The sequence below is a fragment of the Perognathus longimembris genome, chromosome 2, assembly GCF_023159225.1.
Source record: "Perognathus longimembris pacificus isolate PPM17 chromosome 2, ASM2315922v1, whole genome shotgun sequence".
Lineage (NCBI taxonomy): Eukaryota > Metazoa > Chordata > Mammalia > Rodentia > Heteromyidae > Perognathus > Perognathus longimembris.
The window spans coordinates 28150167-28169304 of NC_063162.1; the positions used below are offsets into that span (position 1 = coordinate 28150167).

The 19138-nt window shown below is 47.5% G+C and overlaps 1 protein-coding gene across 1 annotated transcript; it reads right to left on the bottom strand.

Moving 5' to 3' along the window:
- Nucleotides 1-1528: 1528 nt before the first annotated feature.
- On the bottom strand, nucleotides 1529-18764 carry Ffar4 (free fatty acid receptor 4). Its single transcript, XM_048336463.1, has 4 exons — nucleotides 18198-18764; nucleotides 11055-11183; nucleotides 1816-2403; nucleotides 1529-1610 (listed from the first exon to the last, which is right to left on the bottom strand). The coding sequence occupies exons 1-3, from the start codon at nucleotides 18762-18764 to the stop codon at nucleotides 2011-2013; spliced, it is 1089 nt and encodes a 362-aa protein (XP_048192420.1). The 3' UTR covers nucleotides 1529-1610; nucleotides 1816-2010.
- Between the last annotated feature and the right edge of the window lie 374 nt (nucleotides 18765-19138).

Here is a 19138-nt window from a genome sequence, read left to right on the forward strand (position 1 = left end):
CCAGATGTGTTTCACATGGCCTTTTCTATGTGGATGCTTCATTGGGACTTCAAACACATTCCAAATGAAACACTTGGCTCTCATTCCACTCCCCCTTCCCCCCACCACTCCAAGTCTTCTCCATTTTTGTTGCCAGTTCCATCACCCAACCAACATCAGAATAAAAACCTAGGAGTCACTTTAGAATCCTCTTTCACGTTCTACATCCTTTTCCTTTTTAAACCAATAGGTCATCTTTGGTCTGCCTTACCAAAGTGTATCCCAAGATCACTTCTCACAATCGCTCCTTAGTGTCACCTACTTTCATGGCTCTCATCAACTTTTTCTACTCCAGGAGCTGTCTGGCTAGGTGCCAGTTTCATTTGTGCTCCTCTGAGTCTGTTTCTTACACAGCAGCTGGACTAATGAATGCATACATCAGATCCTACCAACCTCCAGCTGCAAAGTGGCGTCCAGGGAACACTGGTGGTTACTCCCTATGGTATTCCTCTAGATCTGACACAGATCTGAGACTTTTCTGGTCTCCATGAATGGGGTCCAGTGGAATACATCTCCCCCCGCCCTCCTAATCCCAGCATCAAAGACAGTACCTCGTGTAGAGGAGGCTCAGGCACTAAATTACTTTGCTCGGGTCCTCCATACTTCTTCACTACAGGCAAATTAGTCTCTCTCTGCCCACAAACCCTCTTTCTCTGGATCCACATGACTGTTCTTTTTGCAGTTCACTTTTCAACCTAATGTTACATTCTTCAGAGATGTCTTCCTGCACCCTCCTCATCCAGTTTAAATGCCTGACACTCCCATAGCACGCTGTCCTGGGGTGCTTGTGCCTCCTAGGATGTTGTATTATTTACTGACTCCTGTTCATCATTCCCTCGAGGAGATGGCAGGCTGCTGAGAGCAGGAGCCCGGCTAGCTGAGCCTCCACTGGGTTGTCAGCACCAAGAACACTTCATGCTCACAGCAGGTGTTTCAGAGGCCTCTGATGGGTGGCGTAGCAAAGGGATCCATCCATTCACAGTCGTACTCTCACCATTTTGGATTCATCCTACCTTCTCTCTGACTCCATGGCACTTCTATTTTAATGAAGGATTAAAAAAAATAACCTTTAGCTGGGCTCCCATGGTTCACACCTGTAATCCTAGGTACTCAGGAGGCTAAGATGTCAACCTTTGAGGTTTGAAACCAGCCAGAGCAGAAAAGTCCACCAGACTCCATCTTTGAAATAGCAACCAAAATGCTGGGCTGGAGGCATGGCTTAAGTGGTACAGTGCCAAGCAAGCAAGCAAAGTCAAGAGAGTATGAGGCCCTCAGCTTAAATCCCAGTAACACACATACACACACATCATCATCATCTTTACCTGTTCCTTGGAAATTTCTTAAGCTCTCTTATATAAATTAGTGCACCTGAGGCCTTGTGTGTTCAAAGTGGTGCCTAAAGTGGCCATGACCCTTTAAAAGAGAAATCGGAGTCCTGACTCAGTAACAAGACTCCCTTCAGAAACTATGAAGTATGGCTTTACATATGTAGGAACAGTTATAAATAAAACTTTATTAGCTCAATCATATTACAAACACTGAAAAAGTTCATATTTAAAAGGAACTCACAGCTGGGGATATAGCCTAGTGGCAAGAGTGCCTGCCTCGGATACACGAGGCCCTAGGTTCGATTCCCCAGCACCACATATACAGAAAACGGCCAGAAGTGGCGCTGTGGCTCAAGTGGCAGAGTGCTAGCCTTGAGCGGGAAGAAGCCAGGGACAGTGCTCAGGCCCTGAGTCCAAGGCCCAGGACTGGCCAAAAAAAAAAAGGAACTCACGATAGATCCTTTTAGACAGGAAAGATATTTTTACAATGAATGATCGTCCCTTAATTTGTCAGAGTTGTAAATGTGCAAAGCTTGCATTTACTTAAAGCATACACCAATGATTGTCCTGGAAGGCAACTCCCTTTGCAAGCACACTCTGGCTCACCTGAGAGTGAACGAGTCTGCCTAGAGAGCTGAACAAATTAGCTGGAAATCACAGATAAATCATTTTTTCTGACAGATGTGTCTGTAAAGATGGCTCCCTTTTCTGAGAGCAAGCAGCCACGGCACAGTATTTTCCTCCATTCATTCCTGAATAGTGACATGTTGTAGAGAATGGGGTTGAGGGCCGAGTTGGCAAAAGTGAAAGCCATCACCCAGAAGAAGAGGTTTGGCCAGATGACCAGGTCTTGCTTGAAGTTCTGGATCAAGATGAGGAGGATAGTGATGATGATAGGGCTCCACATGATGAAGAAAGAGACCATGAGCAGGAAGAGGGTGCGGAAGAGCCGGTAGTCCTGCTGAGAAACACGGATCTGGTGGTCCTCAGAGTATGCCAGGTTCATGGTGAGTCTCTTCCTCGATGCCTTCGTGATCTGCAGGAAACACGCATATCTAGAGGTTTTTTGTTTTTTTTTTTTGCCAGTCCTGGGCCTTGGACTCAGGGCCTGAGCACTGTCCCTGGCTTCTTTCCGCTCAAGGCTAGCACTCTGCCACTTGAGCCACAGCGCCGCTTCTGGCCATTTTCTGTATATGTGGTGCTGGGGAATCGAACCTAGGGCCTCGTGTATCCGAGGCAGGCACTCTTGCCGCTAGGCTATATCCCCAGCCCCGCATATCTAGAGTTTTAAGAGTGACTTTGCGTGTGGAGGTAGGGGCCCAGAAATTGGGGTCTGACACCCCTCTGTACTGGGATATCTGTCTTTGGAACTTGGTGCAAGGCCAGGGATCCTACCAACCTGTAGAATGTGCTGGGCAGATGGGCACTCCACTAGCTGCTAGTGAAAACAGAGCATCACCCACATCGTGTGGGACGTAAGCTTTTTTCTGTTTGCTTGACATAAACACTGCCATTTTTAAGGGCAGGCACCACCTTACAAGAAGCTATTTGAGTTAAGCTCCACCTTGTTATAGGAAGCTCAGGTGGCAGAGCACCAGCTGAGTATGAATAGTTTTTCTCATAAGTTCCTGCAATGGCCAGGTGTTCTGTTTTGGCTGATCGCTTGGATAAACTTTTAACTCCTTTCAAACTAGCCAATCATGCAAGACTATGAACTAAGTTCTGACCAATCAGAACAAAGGAGAGTAATAGGTTAGAGATAAAACCTGGGTGGACTGCTCACCCACAACACTTGCTTACTTGGCTTCCTGCCACTAGCTCGTTCTTCTGCAGAAGTAAAATCTTGCCTTGCTAAGTTCCTTCTGAGTTGGTGTCCTTATTGCTAAGAGACACACCAGTATCCTGAGACATCTCCAACAATCGTGAAGAGAGTGCATTATGGGACATGAAAAGCCTGAATCAGAGGGCCTAGAGGAAGGACATGTTGCTCAGAAGTACATGTTCAAAAATGATTATTTCTCTTTCTCTTTGCCTCTCTTTTTTCTTCCCCTCCCCCTCTGCTAATATTGGGGCTTCAACTCAGGACCTGGGTGCCCTTTTAACTTTTTTGCTCAAGGCTGACATTCTACCACTTGAGCCACAGCTCCACTTCTGGCTTGGTGGTTAATGTGAGATGAGTCTCACAGGCTTTCCTGCCTGGGCTACCTTTGACCCACAATCCTTAGGTCTCAGCTTCCTGAGTAGCTAAGATTACAGGCAAGCACTATGTGTACAAGATACAAACTCAAACAATATGACCTAGAAGGAGAGCAAATGAAAAATATCAGATTTCTTCTCCAGCCTCTGACACCCTTCATTTCTGCTCCCCAGACATGAGTGGTTTCCAGTATCACCTTCTAGAAATGGTCCACTTCTGCACTTGAACTGTAGCTTCTTGCACCTGTGCCAGGACCACTTTGTATACCCCACTCTGAGCCCTGCTCCCCTTTACTCAGCATTGCATCCTGGGGCTCTTTCCATGCTAACACAGAGAAGGCACCCACCTTTGTTATTTAGTTAGCAGTGGCATGTGTGACCATGCTAGTTTACCCAGGCTCCAACTGATGGTTATTCTAACTTATTTCCACTTGATTTGTTTGGGAATGGTTGAAATGAGAAGATCCATGCTCCTGCTTGACTCTCCTATATGTTGAATTGGGAAGAGGCCATGGGAGATGGAATACTGGTGTGGACTAGCACTATAGGCTCTCTCTTACAGGGTGAGGAGGAAGTAGACCTGGCCTTGCCTGCAGCCTCAGAGTTGTGGGTATTGGAAGAGTCTACATGTGGGTGTATGATGACACTGTACAACAGATACTAGTGCTTCTGGGCAGCAGCAGTTCCTAACTCCTTACTTGAGCCCACGACTTAACTGAAAGCAGGATAAAGCTTGGTTTCTCTGGCTTCCACAGCTTCTTTACTCTTAGTCTCTCCTTCCTGCTATCATCTTGAAATCCGGAAAGGACAGGAATGATGGATAACATCTTGTGACCAGAGCCAGGACGGCTTCCAAACAATGACATTATAAAGACCACATTTCTCCCTTCAGGTGCTCACAATCATAACTTCTCCACCAGGAACAACAAAGCCTGAGACTGTTTAATGATTATCCTGTGCACCCGGCCCCAGTTCTCACTCTATTGAATCTTAAAGCTCCTATCTATATGCCCCAAATGAGCCTCTCCTGGTGGTGCTCCTATGCCTTATTCATAAATTTCCTTTCTCTACCCTTCACCACTTGGAGTTTGGAGGGGAGTGGCCAGACCTGTCATGTGGAGCCCGGGGAGTCGGGACTCTGGCCTAGGACCACCAGTTATAACTGGAGGCTGTGCATTTGCTTAGAGCAGCTACTCCTAGCATCAGCCCCGAAATGCAGCCGAGTGTGAGAAGGGCCACCCATACCAGCGGGGTGGGGACTGCTCGGGGATGCTCCCAGCAGGGCCTGTGACCCCAGCACAGGGAGATCACAGGCCATGACAAACAGGAGATGGCTTCTTGTCCTTGATAGAGGTCAGGGACACTGACAGGACTGCCTGTCCCCCTCCATCCCAGTCCCAGTTATGACACAAACTCATCCTCCAACAGGGAAGGGGAATCTTTGAATTCATCATGAGAAGGAAGGTATTATCATTGTCATCGTCATTATTAACTTTATTATGCTTGTCCTGGGGCTTGAACTCAATGCCTGAGTGCTGTCCCTGAGCTTTTATGCTCACGGCTAGTGATCTCCTACTTTAGCCCCAGCTCCACTTCTGGCTTTTTGATAGTTCATTAGGGATAAGAGTCTCACAGTTTTTCCTGCTCAGGCTGGCTTCAAACCATAATTGATCCTCAGATCTCAGCCTCCTGAGTAGGTAGGATTACAGGGATGAGCCACCAGTGCCTGACTGAGAAGGTTTTAAAATAAAGCAGTCACAATCAAACAGCAACTAGAAAGTTCTGGGATGGGTCTTAATGTCATCATTTACAGGTGCACGTTCCTAACAGAGACCAGCTGGTGGCCTTTGACATTTACACTCCAGTTGAGAGGCAGTGATTGGTGACATAAACATCCTCCTGCTTATCTGGGCACACCTCGTGAGCATTTCAGTTAGATGAAGTCTTCCCATTGCAGCTGCTGGACCGCTAACATTTTACTCTGATGAGCAGGGCCAGCATTATATTAGAGGGATTGTGGGTGGTGAAGGCCACCCCAGTTGCATGGGTTTTGAAGGGGTTCTGGACTCTTCTGTGGGCATTTTGTTCCCAGACTCTCCTGTCACACCTGCTCTTTGCATTTGTACCATGATTTCCTGCTTCGAGGAGGAGCAAATTAATTCAGAGGAAATGGAACTGCCTCTGAGTAGGGGTGTCCCTCTAGGCCAAAGTGTGACTGTGAGTATAGGAGGGCTAGTTGTAACAGCACTGTCACTCTCAGGCTTCTCACCTTATCCTGCCAAAAACAAACAAACAAACAAACAAAAAAGCCCATGCATCCAGAGGCCCCTTGGTATGGTGACTCGTAGAATTTTTTGAATGGATGAAGTTGACAAGAGCTCACATTTACTGAGCACTTACTGTGAGCCCAGGCCTTACCTGTCACTTGGTTTCCTTCTCTAGCTTCTGTCTCCCAGCATTTGGTGACATGGGCACTTGCGGATACCTGTTTTAGTGGTGAGGAAGCTAAGGCACAGAGCCCAAGGAGCTTGCTCAATAGGTCACAGCTAAGCAGTTGCAAAGCTGGGCTTCAGATTTAGCAGCCTGTGCTCTTCATCTTAATCTACTTCCTTTTCACTCTCTATGGCCTCTAGTAACAGAATTTTTTCTGCCCAGCTGTTAACTGGGGGCTGCAAACTTAGTCAGGGGCTCCGGAGACTCTAAGGCCAGAGCTCTAGCTGCAAGGCTAGTCCGCATTGGGCCAGGATTTCAAGTTCTTGATGTGCCAAACTTACTGCTGTGTTCACTTGTGAAGATTCACTCTAATCTTCAAAACAAACCTCTGGGTAAATACTGGGGTTGCCCCATTTTTGGAATTAAGATGGAGGCTTTGAAAGGCGAGGTGACTTCCTCCAGCCTCCCTGTGAAGCAAGGACATATGCACCCCAACATGACACGACACTAGCTAGGAGAGGGTTGTTGCTCCTGGGAGTGAGCTCCACAACCACTAGACGAGTGACCAAACTACACTTGCCTTTACGCATCTGGATTCTGTGTGGCTGAGTCGGTATGGGAATCTGTATTTCCCCTAAACTCTGAAGATAATTTTTTTTTGGGGGGTTGGTGGTTGTGAGGCTTGAACTCAGGGCTATGCCACTGTTCCTGAGCTTTTTTTTTTTTGCTCAAGACTAGTGCTCTACTACCTTGAGCGACAGTGCTACTTCAGTTTTCCTGTGGTTAACTGGAGATAAGAGTCTCACAAACTTTCAAAACTGCTGGGGCTGGCTTTGAACTGTGATCTTCTGATTTCAGCCTTCTGAATAAATAAGAATATAGGCATGAGCCATTAGTACCCAGATCCCACAGGTAATTCTTAATCTCTTGAGTATGAAACTGCTAATGGAGGACAATGCTTGGTTTTGCGTTTTCACCCCAAACCTTTGAAAGAGTCTCTTTCAAACCTGTATTTTTAAGACTTGCTGGTTTTACAAGCATGCACCATGGGGGAAACTTCTCATTGCATAGCCTTTGCCATGCCACACCAGCAGACCACAATTGCTAGAGGTGAAAGAGTCTTCGTGACTGGGCCTCTGGGGGCTGAGTCTCCTTTGGGGAGGCTGCTTAGCCAATCAGCAATTTCTCAATTTGAATCTCTATAGCCAAGAGGCTCCCTTTTCCCTGAAGGTCCACCTCTCTGTCTGAGACCATTGTCCCCAAGCCCAAGGATGAGGCCCCCAGCATGGGAGACTGGCTTCTGGCTCATTAACCCCTTCATGCTCATTTATTTCTCATTTAAGCTCTGAGATGGCTCATTGGCTTGTTCAAGACATATGTATTGAGCTGCTCCTATGTGCTGACCACTCTGAGCCCTGACTACCCTGCTCTTCCATCTTCCTGTGTGTGGACAGTGGGAGGGGCAACAATAAACACACAGTTACCAAGGGTAGACAGCTATCCTAACTCCTCCTGGCAATGATTACTAGATGATCTTATAAACCGAATCCAAACAGCCACTCCTGACAGCCTGGTCAAAGGCATTAAGGAATGACTGGGAAGTTTCTCCCTTGGAGAAACTATCACTGGGAACAACAACAACAAAAAAAAGCTATTGAAAATGTATGGTGGATCTGAGTCATTAGGAAAAGAGGAAGCAGGGAAGGCAGAGATCAAATATGGCTGCTGTCCTGAACCCAGGAAGCAATTCCTAAAGATGACTAGCACAGGAACAGCCAAGGTAATGTGATGTCCTTGCCCAGGTTAGAAAGAGTATCCAAGGTCAGAGCAGGGTTTCTCAAAGGTGGTTCCATGGAACACTAGCCCAGAGAGATGCTCTGTAGGGAAAAGAGAGCTCTGTAGTCAGACTTCACAACACTGCCTGCTTTCTTGCTGTGTTGGAGTTTCCCAACGTGTATTAGCCTATGCAGCTAACTTGGATTATATCTGACCATGAATCTTCTAGCACTAATGTCCAGTGGAGCGCTAGAGAATTTTCTAAGAACATTTAGGGCAAGAAAAGAACTGGGTAGGGCTGAGGATATGGCCTAGTGGCAAGAGTGCTTGCCTTGTATACATGAAGCTCTGGGTTCAATTCCCCAGCACCACATATATAGAAAACGGCCAGAAGGGGCGCTGTGGCTCAAGTGGCAGAGTGCTAGCCTTGAGCAAAAAGAAGCCAGGGACAGTGCTCAGGCCCTGAGTCCAAGCCCCAGGACTGATTAAAAAAAAAAAAAAAAAAAAAAGAACTGGGTAGTCTGATAGGGGTCCTTCTTCAGCCATAGATGGAGGCTGGGTTAGACACAGTAGAGGCAGGTGAGAGGACAGGACTGGTGGGGGAGAGGGGCAGGTGCTCCGAGTCCCATGAACATGACAGGAAGAGCATGGGCATGAAAGCAGAGTCGGTGTCTGAGCCGTGGACGTGTTGAGAAGAGAGGTGCATGCTGAGACCCGGCCCCATCACTTCCCCTGCCAGCTCACCTGCTCCCAGAAACCAAGTGAGGGCAAATGGCACAGCATGCCTGGGAACTGGGCAATTGTCTTCTACTTTTATTAACCTTGTGATTCCTCGAGCATCATATCTGTGCTTTCATTTTCTTGTGTTGAAACAATCCATAGAGGCCTATTGGTTCCAGGGGGGCCCAAGGTCACTAGGGAAGAAAACTTAGTCTAGAATCCTAGCCTTAGAACTCTTTGTCCAGCAATCCACCTCCACCCCCGGCTTGCACAAGGTAGGTTCTGCAGGAGGCAGGAAAGTATAAGGTACATATGAAAAGCGTGGATGTCAGGCCCCTCTTGGCCTCTGAGGAGCTCAGAAGTGGATTCTAAGTAGGTACCAATACTGGGACTTGAACTCAGGATTTGGTCACTGTCCCTTAAACTTTTTGCTCATTGCTGGTGCTCTACCACTTGAGTCACAGCTCCACTACCAGCTTCTTGCTGGTTAATTGGATAGCAAAGCCACATGGACTTTCTTGCCCAGTCTAGCATCAAGCTGTAATCCTCAGATCTCAGCCTCCTAAGAAGCTAGGATTACAATTTCAGGGTTTCTTGCTTTAAATAGCAGTACCTTTCTTTCCCTCTCTTCCTTTTGTATCAAAGTTCCATCTAGAGAGAGAATGTAATTGGCAAACTCTTGACCCACCTTCAGTACACCATTACTTCAGAGAGAACATTAAAGCATAGGGACTCTGAGGCCTGACTATTTGGGTTTTAATCCTCAGTTGGACATTCATAAGCTGTATAATCTTGGATAAGTTGCATGACCTCTCTGTGCATGGGTTTTGTCAACTGTAATTCTTGTTTGTTTGTTTTTTGCCAGTCCTGGGGCTTGGACTTAGGGACTAAGCACTGTCCCTGGCTTCTTTTTGCTCAAGGCTAGCACTCTGCCACTTGAGCCACAGCGCCACTTCTGGCCTTTTCTATATATGTGGTGCTGAGGAATCGAACCCAGTGCCTCATGTATACGAGGCAAGCACTCTTGCCATTAGGCCATATTCCCAACCCTCATCTGTAATTCTTATAAGGATGAAATGATACATGAGCACTACATAAATATTCACTAAATAAAATGTAAATATTCATTGTACACCTCTTCTCACGATACCTTAATGGTAATGACCCTCTATAACATTAAAGTATCTCAGGTCTCCCACTGTAAATACTTCCCAGGCCTTAACTCTGGACCTTGATTGCCTTAGTCAAGCCCAAGGCTATTTTATGTTTTTAGGGGTCATAAATCATCTGATAAGGAAGATTCTAGTTAGCAACCTGGGAAGCTGTCTCCCACGGACCTACAGACCTAGGCAGAGGTCTGCCTTTGGGTTGTGAACATCTAAGAAAGCCACAGATGCTCAGCTATAAAGAAGGGCCATAAAAGTGACAGGGCACTGATGGCTCACACCTGCAATCCTAGCAACTCAGGAGACAGATCTGAGTATCAGAGTTCGAAGCCAGCTTAGGCAGGAAAGTTTGTGAGACTCTTATCTCCACTAAACTACAAAAAAAAAAAAAAAGCCGGAAGTGGAGCTGTGGCTCAAGTGGTAGAGTACTAGGCTTGAGCAAAAGAAGTTCCGGAACAGTGCTCAGGCCCTGACTTCAAGCCCCGGGACCTGAGTCTGAAAAAATAGTGACAGAGAGGCAATGAGACCTTACCACTTCAATACACTTCTTTGCCAGATGACCCATAGGAGATGTATAAAACCAAGATTCAACCACTGCCCACCTCCAAAAGACCCAGGCCTTTGAGGTAAGCTATCTACTGTGAATATAACTATGTGTGTTGCTTGACAGCACCTTCCATGCAAATAGATTGTCTTAAGAGGTGGGAAGCAGAGGCTGCCAGTCTCCTTTACATCCCCGCATGTGCGTGCTACAACGGTAGACAGCAGTTGGTTCTTGTGTCCTACACATTTGAAATGGACATGCTCAGGGATCTCAAGGAGCAGAGGGGCATCTGGCCAGCTTTTTTTTTTTTTCCGTCCAGGAACTGTTTTTATGGGCCAGTTCAGTTTGCGAGCTGAACACGTAAGCTGGGTGTGTTTTTCTATTCATATACAGTGCTTCCATAAAAGTCATCAAAAGTGCACATTCTCCATCCTGCTGTGTATATGGTGAGGAAACAAGGACACAGCCCAATAGTCCATAAAATGATTATATCATGTCTGTCCAATGGAGGGCCTTGAGGCTCTACAGACACGATAGCATTCAGGAACTGACATGGAAAGATGTGGTGCTGAGTGAGAAAAGGAAGTCGTGGAGGAGATATATGAGCTTAACTCATAACAATCTCAAGCAGTGGCCATCTAACCATTTGACCTGTGATCTCGTGTGCTTCATTAAACACAGGTATGTATGATATATATGTATAAATTTGTAAGAAAAACGACCTGAAAAAACATGCTTCTAAGTATTAGTTATGTACTTCTAAGGTAACTTCTGACCCAGAAGTTCTAAGATTCTACCAGCAGTGCCCCAAATATGGTTCAGCCATAACAGCAGCCCTTCAACCAAACATACCTGTAAGATCTTGGAGTAACTAATCACAATGACCAGTCCTGGCACCAGGAAATTCAAAGTAACAAAAGACACATCCCACGAGATTTCTCCAGCGAGGTTTGGCCAATATAATGTGCAAATCGGGATTTCCTAGTTATAAAAGGGAAAAGAATATCACTTAAATTCCAGATGCTTCTTTGGCCTTTAGCTCAGTCCTAATTGGCGGGTCACATCATACCGTTACATGCTTGTGTTACACAACTAGTGTGAAAGCAAATCCTCAAATCGTTCCACCTGACTCCACCACAACCCATTACCTAGGCATTGCCTCTGCTCTCAAAAAATCCATTGTTTTTGTTTAACAGGGAGGTATCTGAGCCTCAAGGTCACAGACTGGGAAACTAGAGGTCATTCCCAGGCGTGTTCGTCTTCCCCCTTTCCTTGGTTGGGATGCAGAGAGCATTCAAGCCTTCCCTTCCAAACCCACTGTTTAAAAAACAAAACGAGAGGCATCACCTGAGAAAACCTACATAGACTGGACATGAGAGCTACATCCAAACAGGGAGAGACAGGTTCAAGGATCCTGCACATCACATTGTGCCAAAGGGCCTACACTAGGGCACTGAGCATTCATGCAGTGGGTGCTCATTATCCAATCCAGTTTTCAAAGCAACCAGTATGTGATACTCATTGAACGTTTACTGTGCCCATACATTATCTCATATAACGCTGCCCAACTTTACTGAATGCACGTTATTCTTCCCATTTCACAGAGGAGGAAACCAAGGCTTAGAAATATCCTGGGACAACTGTCAGAAATGCTCAAGATATAGTTGTTCTTAATGACAGTATTCTCCCCCCTCCAAAAAAGAATGTTTCAAGGGACTTCTGGAACCTATGAAGAAAATTTCCTAGGACAAGAGAATTGAGGAAGAATATTTTCACTACCTTTGAACCTTGTAAAGGCAGTTGAGAATCATTGCTTCCTTTTCCTGTTTTTGCGTTATAAAACATTGTTCCTCACAGAAAGGCATGATGCCTGTGTGCATCTGATCATACAAAATAATATTAATTGAAATGAGCTCCAGGAAATGAAGTCAAGAAGTTTTTCTTTCTTGCAAAAATTAAAATAAAAGTAAAATCCCTGGGCACCAGTGGCTCACACCTATAATCCCATCTACTCAGGAAGCTGAGGATTGCAGTTCAAAGACAGTCCAGGCAGAAAAGTCCCCTTGAAACTCTTATCTCCAATTAACTGCTCAAACCCCAGTAGTGGAGCCTTGGCTCAAAGTGGTAAAGCACTAATCTTGATCAAAAGAGCTCAGGGACAGCGCTCAGGCCCTGTGTTTAAGCCCCATGACTGACCAAAAACAAAAATAAAAAAAAAAAACATTAAGACATTGAAAACAAAAAAGTGCCTCCACCCTCCCCTTCCATAGAGAAGGCTTAGTAGATATTTCTAAATTTGGGTGAATAGAAAGAAATTTGTGTTTCTTGAGGAACTTCGACATAAATCCTGGCAGTGGGGTTACCACTGTTCTTGAGGCCTTTCACAAGTCCTCAAGCATGCACCAGACCTCTGCCCCGTCCCTCCCAGCCCCTTCTCCAACATATTACATTGGTAGCAATGGAGAGGGCAGGCACACTAATTGGAAGACAGGGATACCAGCCCTCAACATGACTTAAGTCTCTAACTCCTACACTAGTGATGGAAGAATCCTAAAACCTCTCACACCCCAATTCTTAAGGCCTTCTCCAGAGCCATCACCCCAAACCTCTCCAGGTTTCTACCATTTTGTAGAGAAATGAGTAAGGATAGAACAAGGTATTCTTCCTCCATTAGGGGCAAAGAGCAGGTCCCTACACCATATGCCTGGTGAGAAAATCAACCTAATGTAGACAAATGAGCAGAGCCAGGGGTTAGGAAGATCTGTAGGCATGCGTGACAACCAGAACTACTACAAAGATTTGGCCACAATTTGACCACCTCGGGGAAAGGTTAGCACACTATAACACACAGCTGACACCACCCTTGTTATGGCACCTGGAAGCCAAGGGTGATGCTTTCAGAGTAACTTGTATAATCCTACTCACTTTGCCTTTAAAAACATCCTCTTTGGATATTCACAGAGATTACTGTGATGCACATATGCTCCTTGCTGTGTCCATTCCAGATCAGTACATGATCTCAGAGATTCTCCATCTATTACCTAGGCTGCACCTGTGTGATCCTAATGTTGAAGATAATGTGTATATGTGAATGAACATGTTATATAGTATATATATGAATACATGTATATTTGTATAAATGCTATATAGTATATATTTGTATGAATGAATACAACATATAGCATATATATTTGTATGTATAAATATATATATACCCATTTCTGCATGTATACACATGCATAAAAGAAGGCCAAAGGTACATTCCAGAAAGCAAATAGTGTCTGCTTCTAGGTGGAACTCTTAAGTTATTTTTATTTAACTTATTTGAGTTTTCTAAGCTCTTTTTTTTAATAAAAAGAAAAAGTGGAGGGCCAGGTGTGATGTCTCACATCTGTTATCAGCTTTTGGGAAGGGGAATACAAGAGAACTGAGATTCCAGGCCAACCCAATAAGCCAGATGTGGTGACACATACCTATAATCCCAGCTACCCTGGACACTGTAGGTAAAACGTTTGTGGTCTCAGACTGACTCCAGGCAGAAATGCAAACAAATGAAAATCCTTTCTGAAAAAATAGCTAAAGCCAAGAAAGACTGTGGATATGACTCAAGTGGTAGAGCACCAGCCTATGAGCAAGAGACTGAGGCTCCAAGTTCAAGCCCAATCTTGGAAAATAAGAAAGGGATTTTCTTACTATGAACAAGGGCAAGACAGTGGTTCCTGTCTTCTCCACCCACATGCAATAGAGACACCTTGACAACATTGGCCTGGTAGGAAGTGAAGAAGTGGTAGAATGGAGGGGACCAAGCACCCTAAGGAAGTCTAAAATCAGTGAAGCAGACAGAGCTAGGCTCCCTCCTGGAATCATCCTTTGCCTGCTGTGACTTTGGTCATTTCCTTTTTCAGAGAACAAACATGAGAACATCCGTTTGTGGCACTGCTGAGCTAAGGACCATACTGAACTATGGAATTATGGGACCATCCATGTCCTCAATAAATGCACTTCCTGAGCTGCATTGAAGAGGCTTTGGCAGGGTGAAGGGGAGGGGTGCTCAGTAAATGTTTGTAGAATGAACAGACAGCACATTCTGGCCGATGGACAGCCTCTCCACCCAGCAGTGTGAGTTCCTGCCTGGCTGGGGACACGGCACACAGGGGCAGGCATCTCACTGGAAGAGACTGAGCTGACCCAGCTGAGATGTCAGCGTTGCTAAGACATGTCAACGCTCTTAAAACAGCAGCCTGTTCTTTTACAGTCAGCAGAAGAATTATACAGCTCCAAGAATGTTTAAAATGTTTATATGCAAAGATAAGGAAACTAATAATAGCTAGCAATTCTTGAGTACGTAAGCATGGCTTACATGCCAGGCGCTGTTCCATTTACTGAGCCCCAGTCTCAGTGGCAATCCCAGATGGCAGATCCTGGTCTCATGTCCAGCTTGCAAATAAGAAAAGTGAGGCTCAGAGAGTGAGTCCAGCTTCCTCTGCCACACGACTTCCTGAATGGTCCAGAGATGGGATTCAAACCCACAACCTTTGAATCCAAAGCCTACATTCTAAATACCAAGCTGTCGTAAAGTGTGGAAATCTGGTCACCCGGATGGGCAGCCACCCTGCTGTTCCTGTGTTACAGAGGTCTCCGCAGAAAGCTCTGCAGGACACTGCTCTCCTGGCCTGTGCTACTTTCGGGGGAAACTGCACATGCTGGCCGTGCATTGGGTCTCTCAGCACTTGGTTTGGGGAGGAAAATGTCACCCATCCAAAACACCCATATTTAGTGTCCTTGTGAGAAAAGACAGACAGGTCTACCAGCAGGAAACTGTTAATCTGAGGAAAACAAGGCTTTGCTAATATTAAATGCGAGACTCCACCAGATCCTTCTCTGTCTCTTTTCTTTTCAAGTGGCCATACACCCTTCCCCACTTTTCCTGCCTCTCATTCTGCCAACCTTGCTTCTTCAATTGCTGAGCTTACGGACCCCACCACCACCTCGGGTAACACACTGGAGGAAATTCAGACTTTGTTGGCTTCCCTGGCAAGAACAGAGAAAACATAAATGCTACCAGTCCCCTTTCCTCTCAAGAGGGGCCATTCCAATACTGCCCCAGTAGATGCTTGCAACCAGAGCATACCGTGTACATAGTGTATATATATATATATATATATGTATATATATGTATCTATGTATATATAGGTATGTGTGATATACATGTATACATACAATTTTTCCAATATGTACACTTCTATGCTAAAATTTAAATTTTGAATTAGACCTTGTATTGGAGAGTAACTCCAACTAAATATATAACAAAGTAGAATTATAACAATATACTGTAATCAGTTAGTTGAAACTTAGGAATATTTTTAATGAACTCAGGTGTCCACAGGTAACTGAACCCAAGGATGCCTAAAACCGCAGTGAGCAAACCCTTGGCTACAAGGGGATTACTGTACACTGTCGCAGGGCAGGGTGGGGGTAGAGGAGAGGGGACAGGAGGGTGTGGGGGGAGGGAGGTGGGAGGGGGCAGGATGATGTGGGGAGAGTAGAGGGGGTAGGATGATGTGGGGGAGGGAGGGGAAAGGAAAGGGGCCAGGAGGATGTAAGGGGGGAGGGAAGGGAGAGGAGAGGAGAGGGGGGCAGAAGGCAGGGGGACCTGTGCCCCTCCCCCACAGCCCCAGTCTCCACAGAGGCTCTTTGCAATTCAATGCTAGCCATTCTGGAGGTGCTGAGGAGGGGCTCCACCACCACCACCACCACCACCACTGCACCTATGCCGGAGCAGGAGTCCAAGGGGACAAGAAAGAGAGGTCCCCATCTGCACAGGCCTTCTTATTTCTTCGCTGGGGTCCATGTTGGTACAGAGCATTCGACTGGGCATTTGGCTGGGAGAGGAGCAGCAACTCCTTTCTTAGGGTTACTTGCCAGTTCATCAGGATTGTACCCCCAAACACTTGTAAAAAGGGACAGTACAAAAATAGACTTCTGGAGATTGAAATCATGTTCTCGTTGGCCTAAATTCCCTGACCTCATTCTTTTTTCTGAGAAGAAAAGAATGGAGGGGGAAATCCCTTGAGTTCTGTGAAAATACAATAACTTAAACAACAATGACAAAGGACCGGATGGCAGAACCTGTCCTCTAAGATGATCCCATTGGTATAGCATTGGGCCTGAGGCTTCGACTTATTCTAGAAGCATCCATGTGGCCCACTTTGACACTCAGATGTGTCTAAGCTAAAGACAAGTCTGCCCACTGAGCTAGAGTCCTTGGTCTCACCAGGCCAAGAGCCCTCGGCAGCTTAGCCTATCTGATCTCTTTTGGACACACCTGTAAGTCCTTACATGTCCTTTAAGTGCCACAGGCCTCATAAGAGTTCCTGTTCATTAGTCGTTTAATGACAATATATAGACACACTACTAGGAGAAAAACTACAGGTATGGTGTGCGTGTGCATGTGCATGTGTGTGTGTGTGTGTGTGTGTGTGTAAGGAGAGTGCCTTGCCCACAAAGCAGCCTCCACACAATGAGTATGCCCACACCTCTTCAGCTCCCACCCACACCTCCTGTGTGCATCTCCAACCTTCCCCCAGTGACAACTCCCATTATAGGGTTTCTCTTTGGGGCTGCAATCCTGCAGTTCTTGTGGCTGCTGGATCTGTTTCAGCACCCCATTCTTTCTCATGAACCTGGGTTGAGAGTTCATAACCCCAGCCAAGGCTGGGGGGTGGGGGAGAGCAACAACTCCATGCTCCACCATGCTGTGTCAACGTACACCTAGGTCCTTTCTCTGTTTCTCTCTGCAGGAGAAACAAACCAGGCCATAAAGACGCCAGAATGCCGGCCTCTGAGCTGCACGCACCCCGAGCTGGCACCCACATCTGGATCTCCCTCCTGGGGACCTTGGTGTGCCAAGCCTGGAGCACTAGCCCAAGCTGTAACACTAACAGACCCGGCTCCCAGACCCGGCTCCCTGAATTCCCCATCCATCATGTGAGGGGTACTCTGCTTGGAGAATCTTTGTTACATCATAGACATTCCCCACCCTCAGCACAACCCTAATTAAAAGCTCCGAGTAAAGCTGGCACCCAAGCCTCCTGCCTAAGTCCCTGTGGTCTAGGGTCATCTTTCCCCTTGTGGAGCAGTTGGAAAAACTGAGAATGGGAGGAGGAAGTCCTGAGCCCTTAGAGGCAGCATCTGGTCTGGGGCGGGAGTCTCAATGCCCTTTCTCCTGCCTACGCTCTTTCAAAGCTAGACCCTAACCCCACCAGGCGCTGACACTTCTGGACACAGTGGCTGGCTCCAACTAAAGGATGGCTAATAACTCTGCACAAGTTGTTATTCCTCTGGTTCAGCTTCCTCCTCTGTGAAGCAGATGTGACAGTAACACCCAGCCAAAAAACAGAGTTTAGTACCAGGTGAGTCCCTCAAATTACATTTGGGTCCCACCCTCCTCCTGATTCAACTGCATAACATCTCGTTTCGTAAGAATTTGTGGGATTCAGCCAGGCACTGGTGGCTCACACCTGTAAATCCTAACTACTCAGGAGGCTGAGATCTGAAGATGGTGGTTCAAAGCCAGCCTGGACAGGAAACTTTGTGAACCCCTTATCTCCAATTACCCACCAGAAAGGAGGAAGTGGAGGTGTGGCTCAAGTGATAGAGCACTTGAGCAAATAACATAATTGTTTAAAACATAAAACCTAAAGGACAGCACCCAGGCCCTGAGTTCAAGCCCCGGGACTGACACTAAATAACCAAATAATAAAGATAAAATCGAGGGATCCGCACTTCAGGAGTTTGGGAGGGCACTGGCCTACGGTGTAGGGTTGCAACTCTCAACGCTGGGCTGGGCACAGGGCTGGCAGGACGACTAAGTGCAATCACCCATTACCTGTGGTGATTGTTGCCATCAACCCCAGCTCCCCGCTTCCCTGAGATACCCGCCCCCCCCCCCCCCCACACACACACCTGTCGCCCTGCTCCCAGCCTGGCTCTCACCTTCTCGGCGCCGGGCAGCCTCTGCTGGACCACGTGGAAGAAGATGCAGAGGGGCAGCGAGGCGAGCCCCGAATAGCCCCAGATGAAGGCCAGCATCGCCGCCTGCACCCTCCGGGCGGAGCCTCGTGCCCCGCGCTGCAGGCGCACGATGCACACCATGCGCTCCAGACTGACGGCGGCCAGCGTGAGGATGGTGACGCTGCCGCTCAGAGTCATCACGTAGAAGAGCAGGTGGCAGACCACCGACCCCAGCAGCCAGGCCTCGGTCCAGCGCACCACGAGCACCAGCGGGATGGCGCTGGTGAAGAGCAGATCCGCGCAGAAGAGGTTGAGAACCAGGCTGGTGGTGGCACCGCGGCGCCGTCGGCGAGCCACCAACACCAGGGCACAGACATTGCCCAGCAGCGACACCGCCAAGATGAGCGCCAGCACGGTGGTCTCCAGGACGCTCAGCACCAGCCAGTGGTCGCCCTTGACGTCCGAGAAGAAAGGGAAGTGGGTGCGGTTGGTCTGCTCCGGGCTGCGCGGCGGGTCGGTGGCCAGCGGCGGCGTGCGCTCCGGGGACATGGCCAGGCGCCCCGCCGCGCTGTGCGGGCGCGCTCATCTGGGAGGGGACCGGGTGCCCGGGCGGAGAGGGGGCGGGTGGCGATTGCGACACTCCCCTTTGGCCCCTGACCGACCGACCAGTGGCAGCACGGGAGCTGGGTCCCGGGCGCGAGGGAACGAGGAAGTGCCCAGCCTGCCCCCACGCAGGCTGCCAGCCTCGGGGGAGCCAAGATCTCACGTTCTGGGGCTCCCAGAGAAGCCCAGCAATCCCCTCCCATGAGGCTCCCCCTTCGTGTCTGGGAACACTCGGTCCCAGCGTTGTTCATTCGCCCACTTCAGTAAAAATCGATTGGGAGGGCAGAGCTGAAGTTTGGAGACTGTGTTGGGTGGTGTGG

Bases quoted from the DNA above. Each gene is read 5' to 3' on its own strand.
- Ffar4 (XM_048336463.1), bottom strand. From the start codon at position 18,764: ATGTCCCCGGAGCGCACGCCGCCGCTGGCCACCGACCCGCCGCGCAGC. The intron at 11,184-18,197 runs GTGAGAGCCAGG...TTTTATAACTAG, and splicing joins GGCTGCCCGGCGCCGAGAAG to GAAATCCCGATTTGCACATT. The intron at 2,404-11,054 runs GTATGTTTGGTT...TGTTTCCTGCAG, and splicing joins GTTACTCCAAGATCTTACAG to ATCACGAAGGCATCGAGGAA.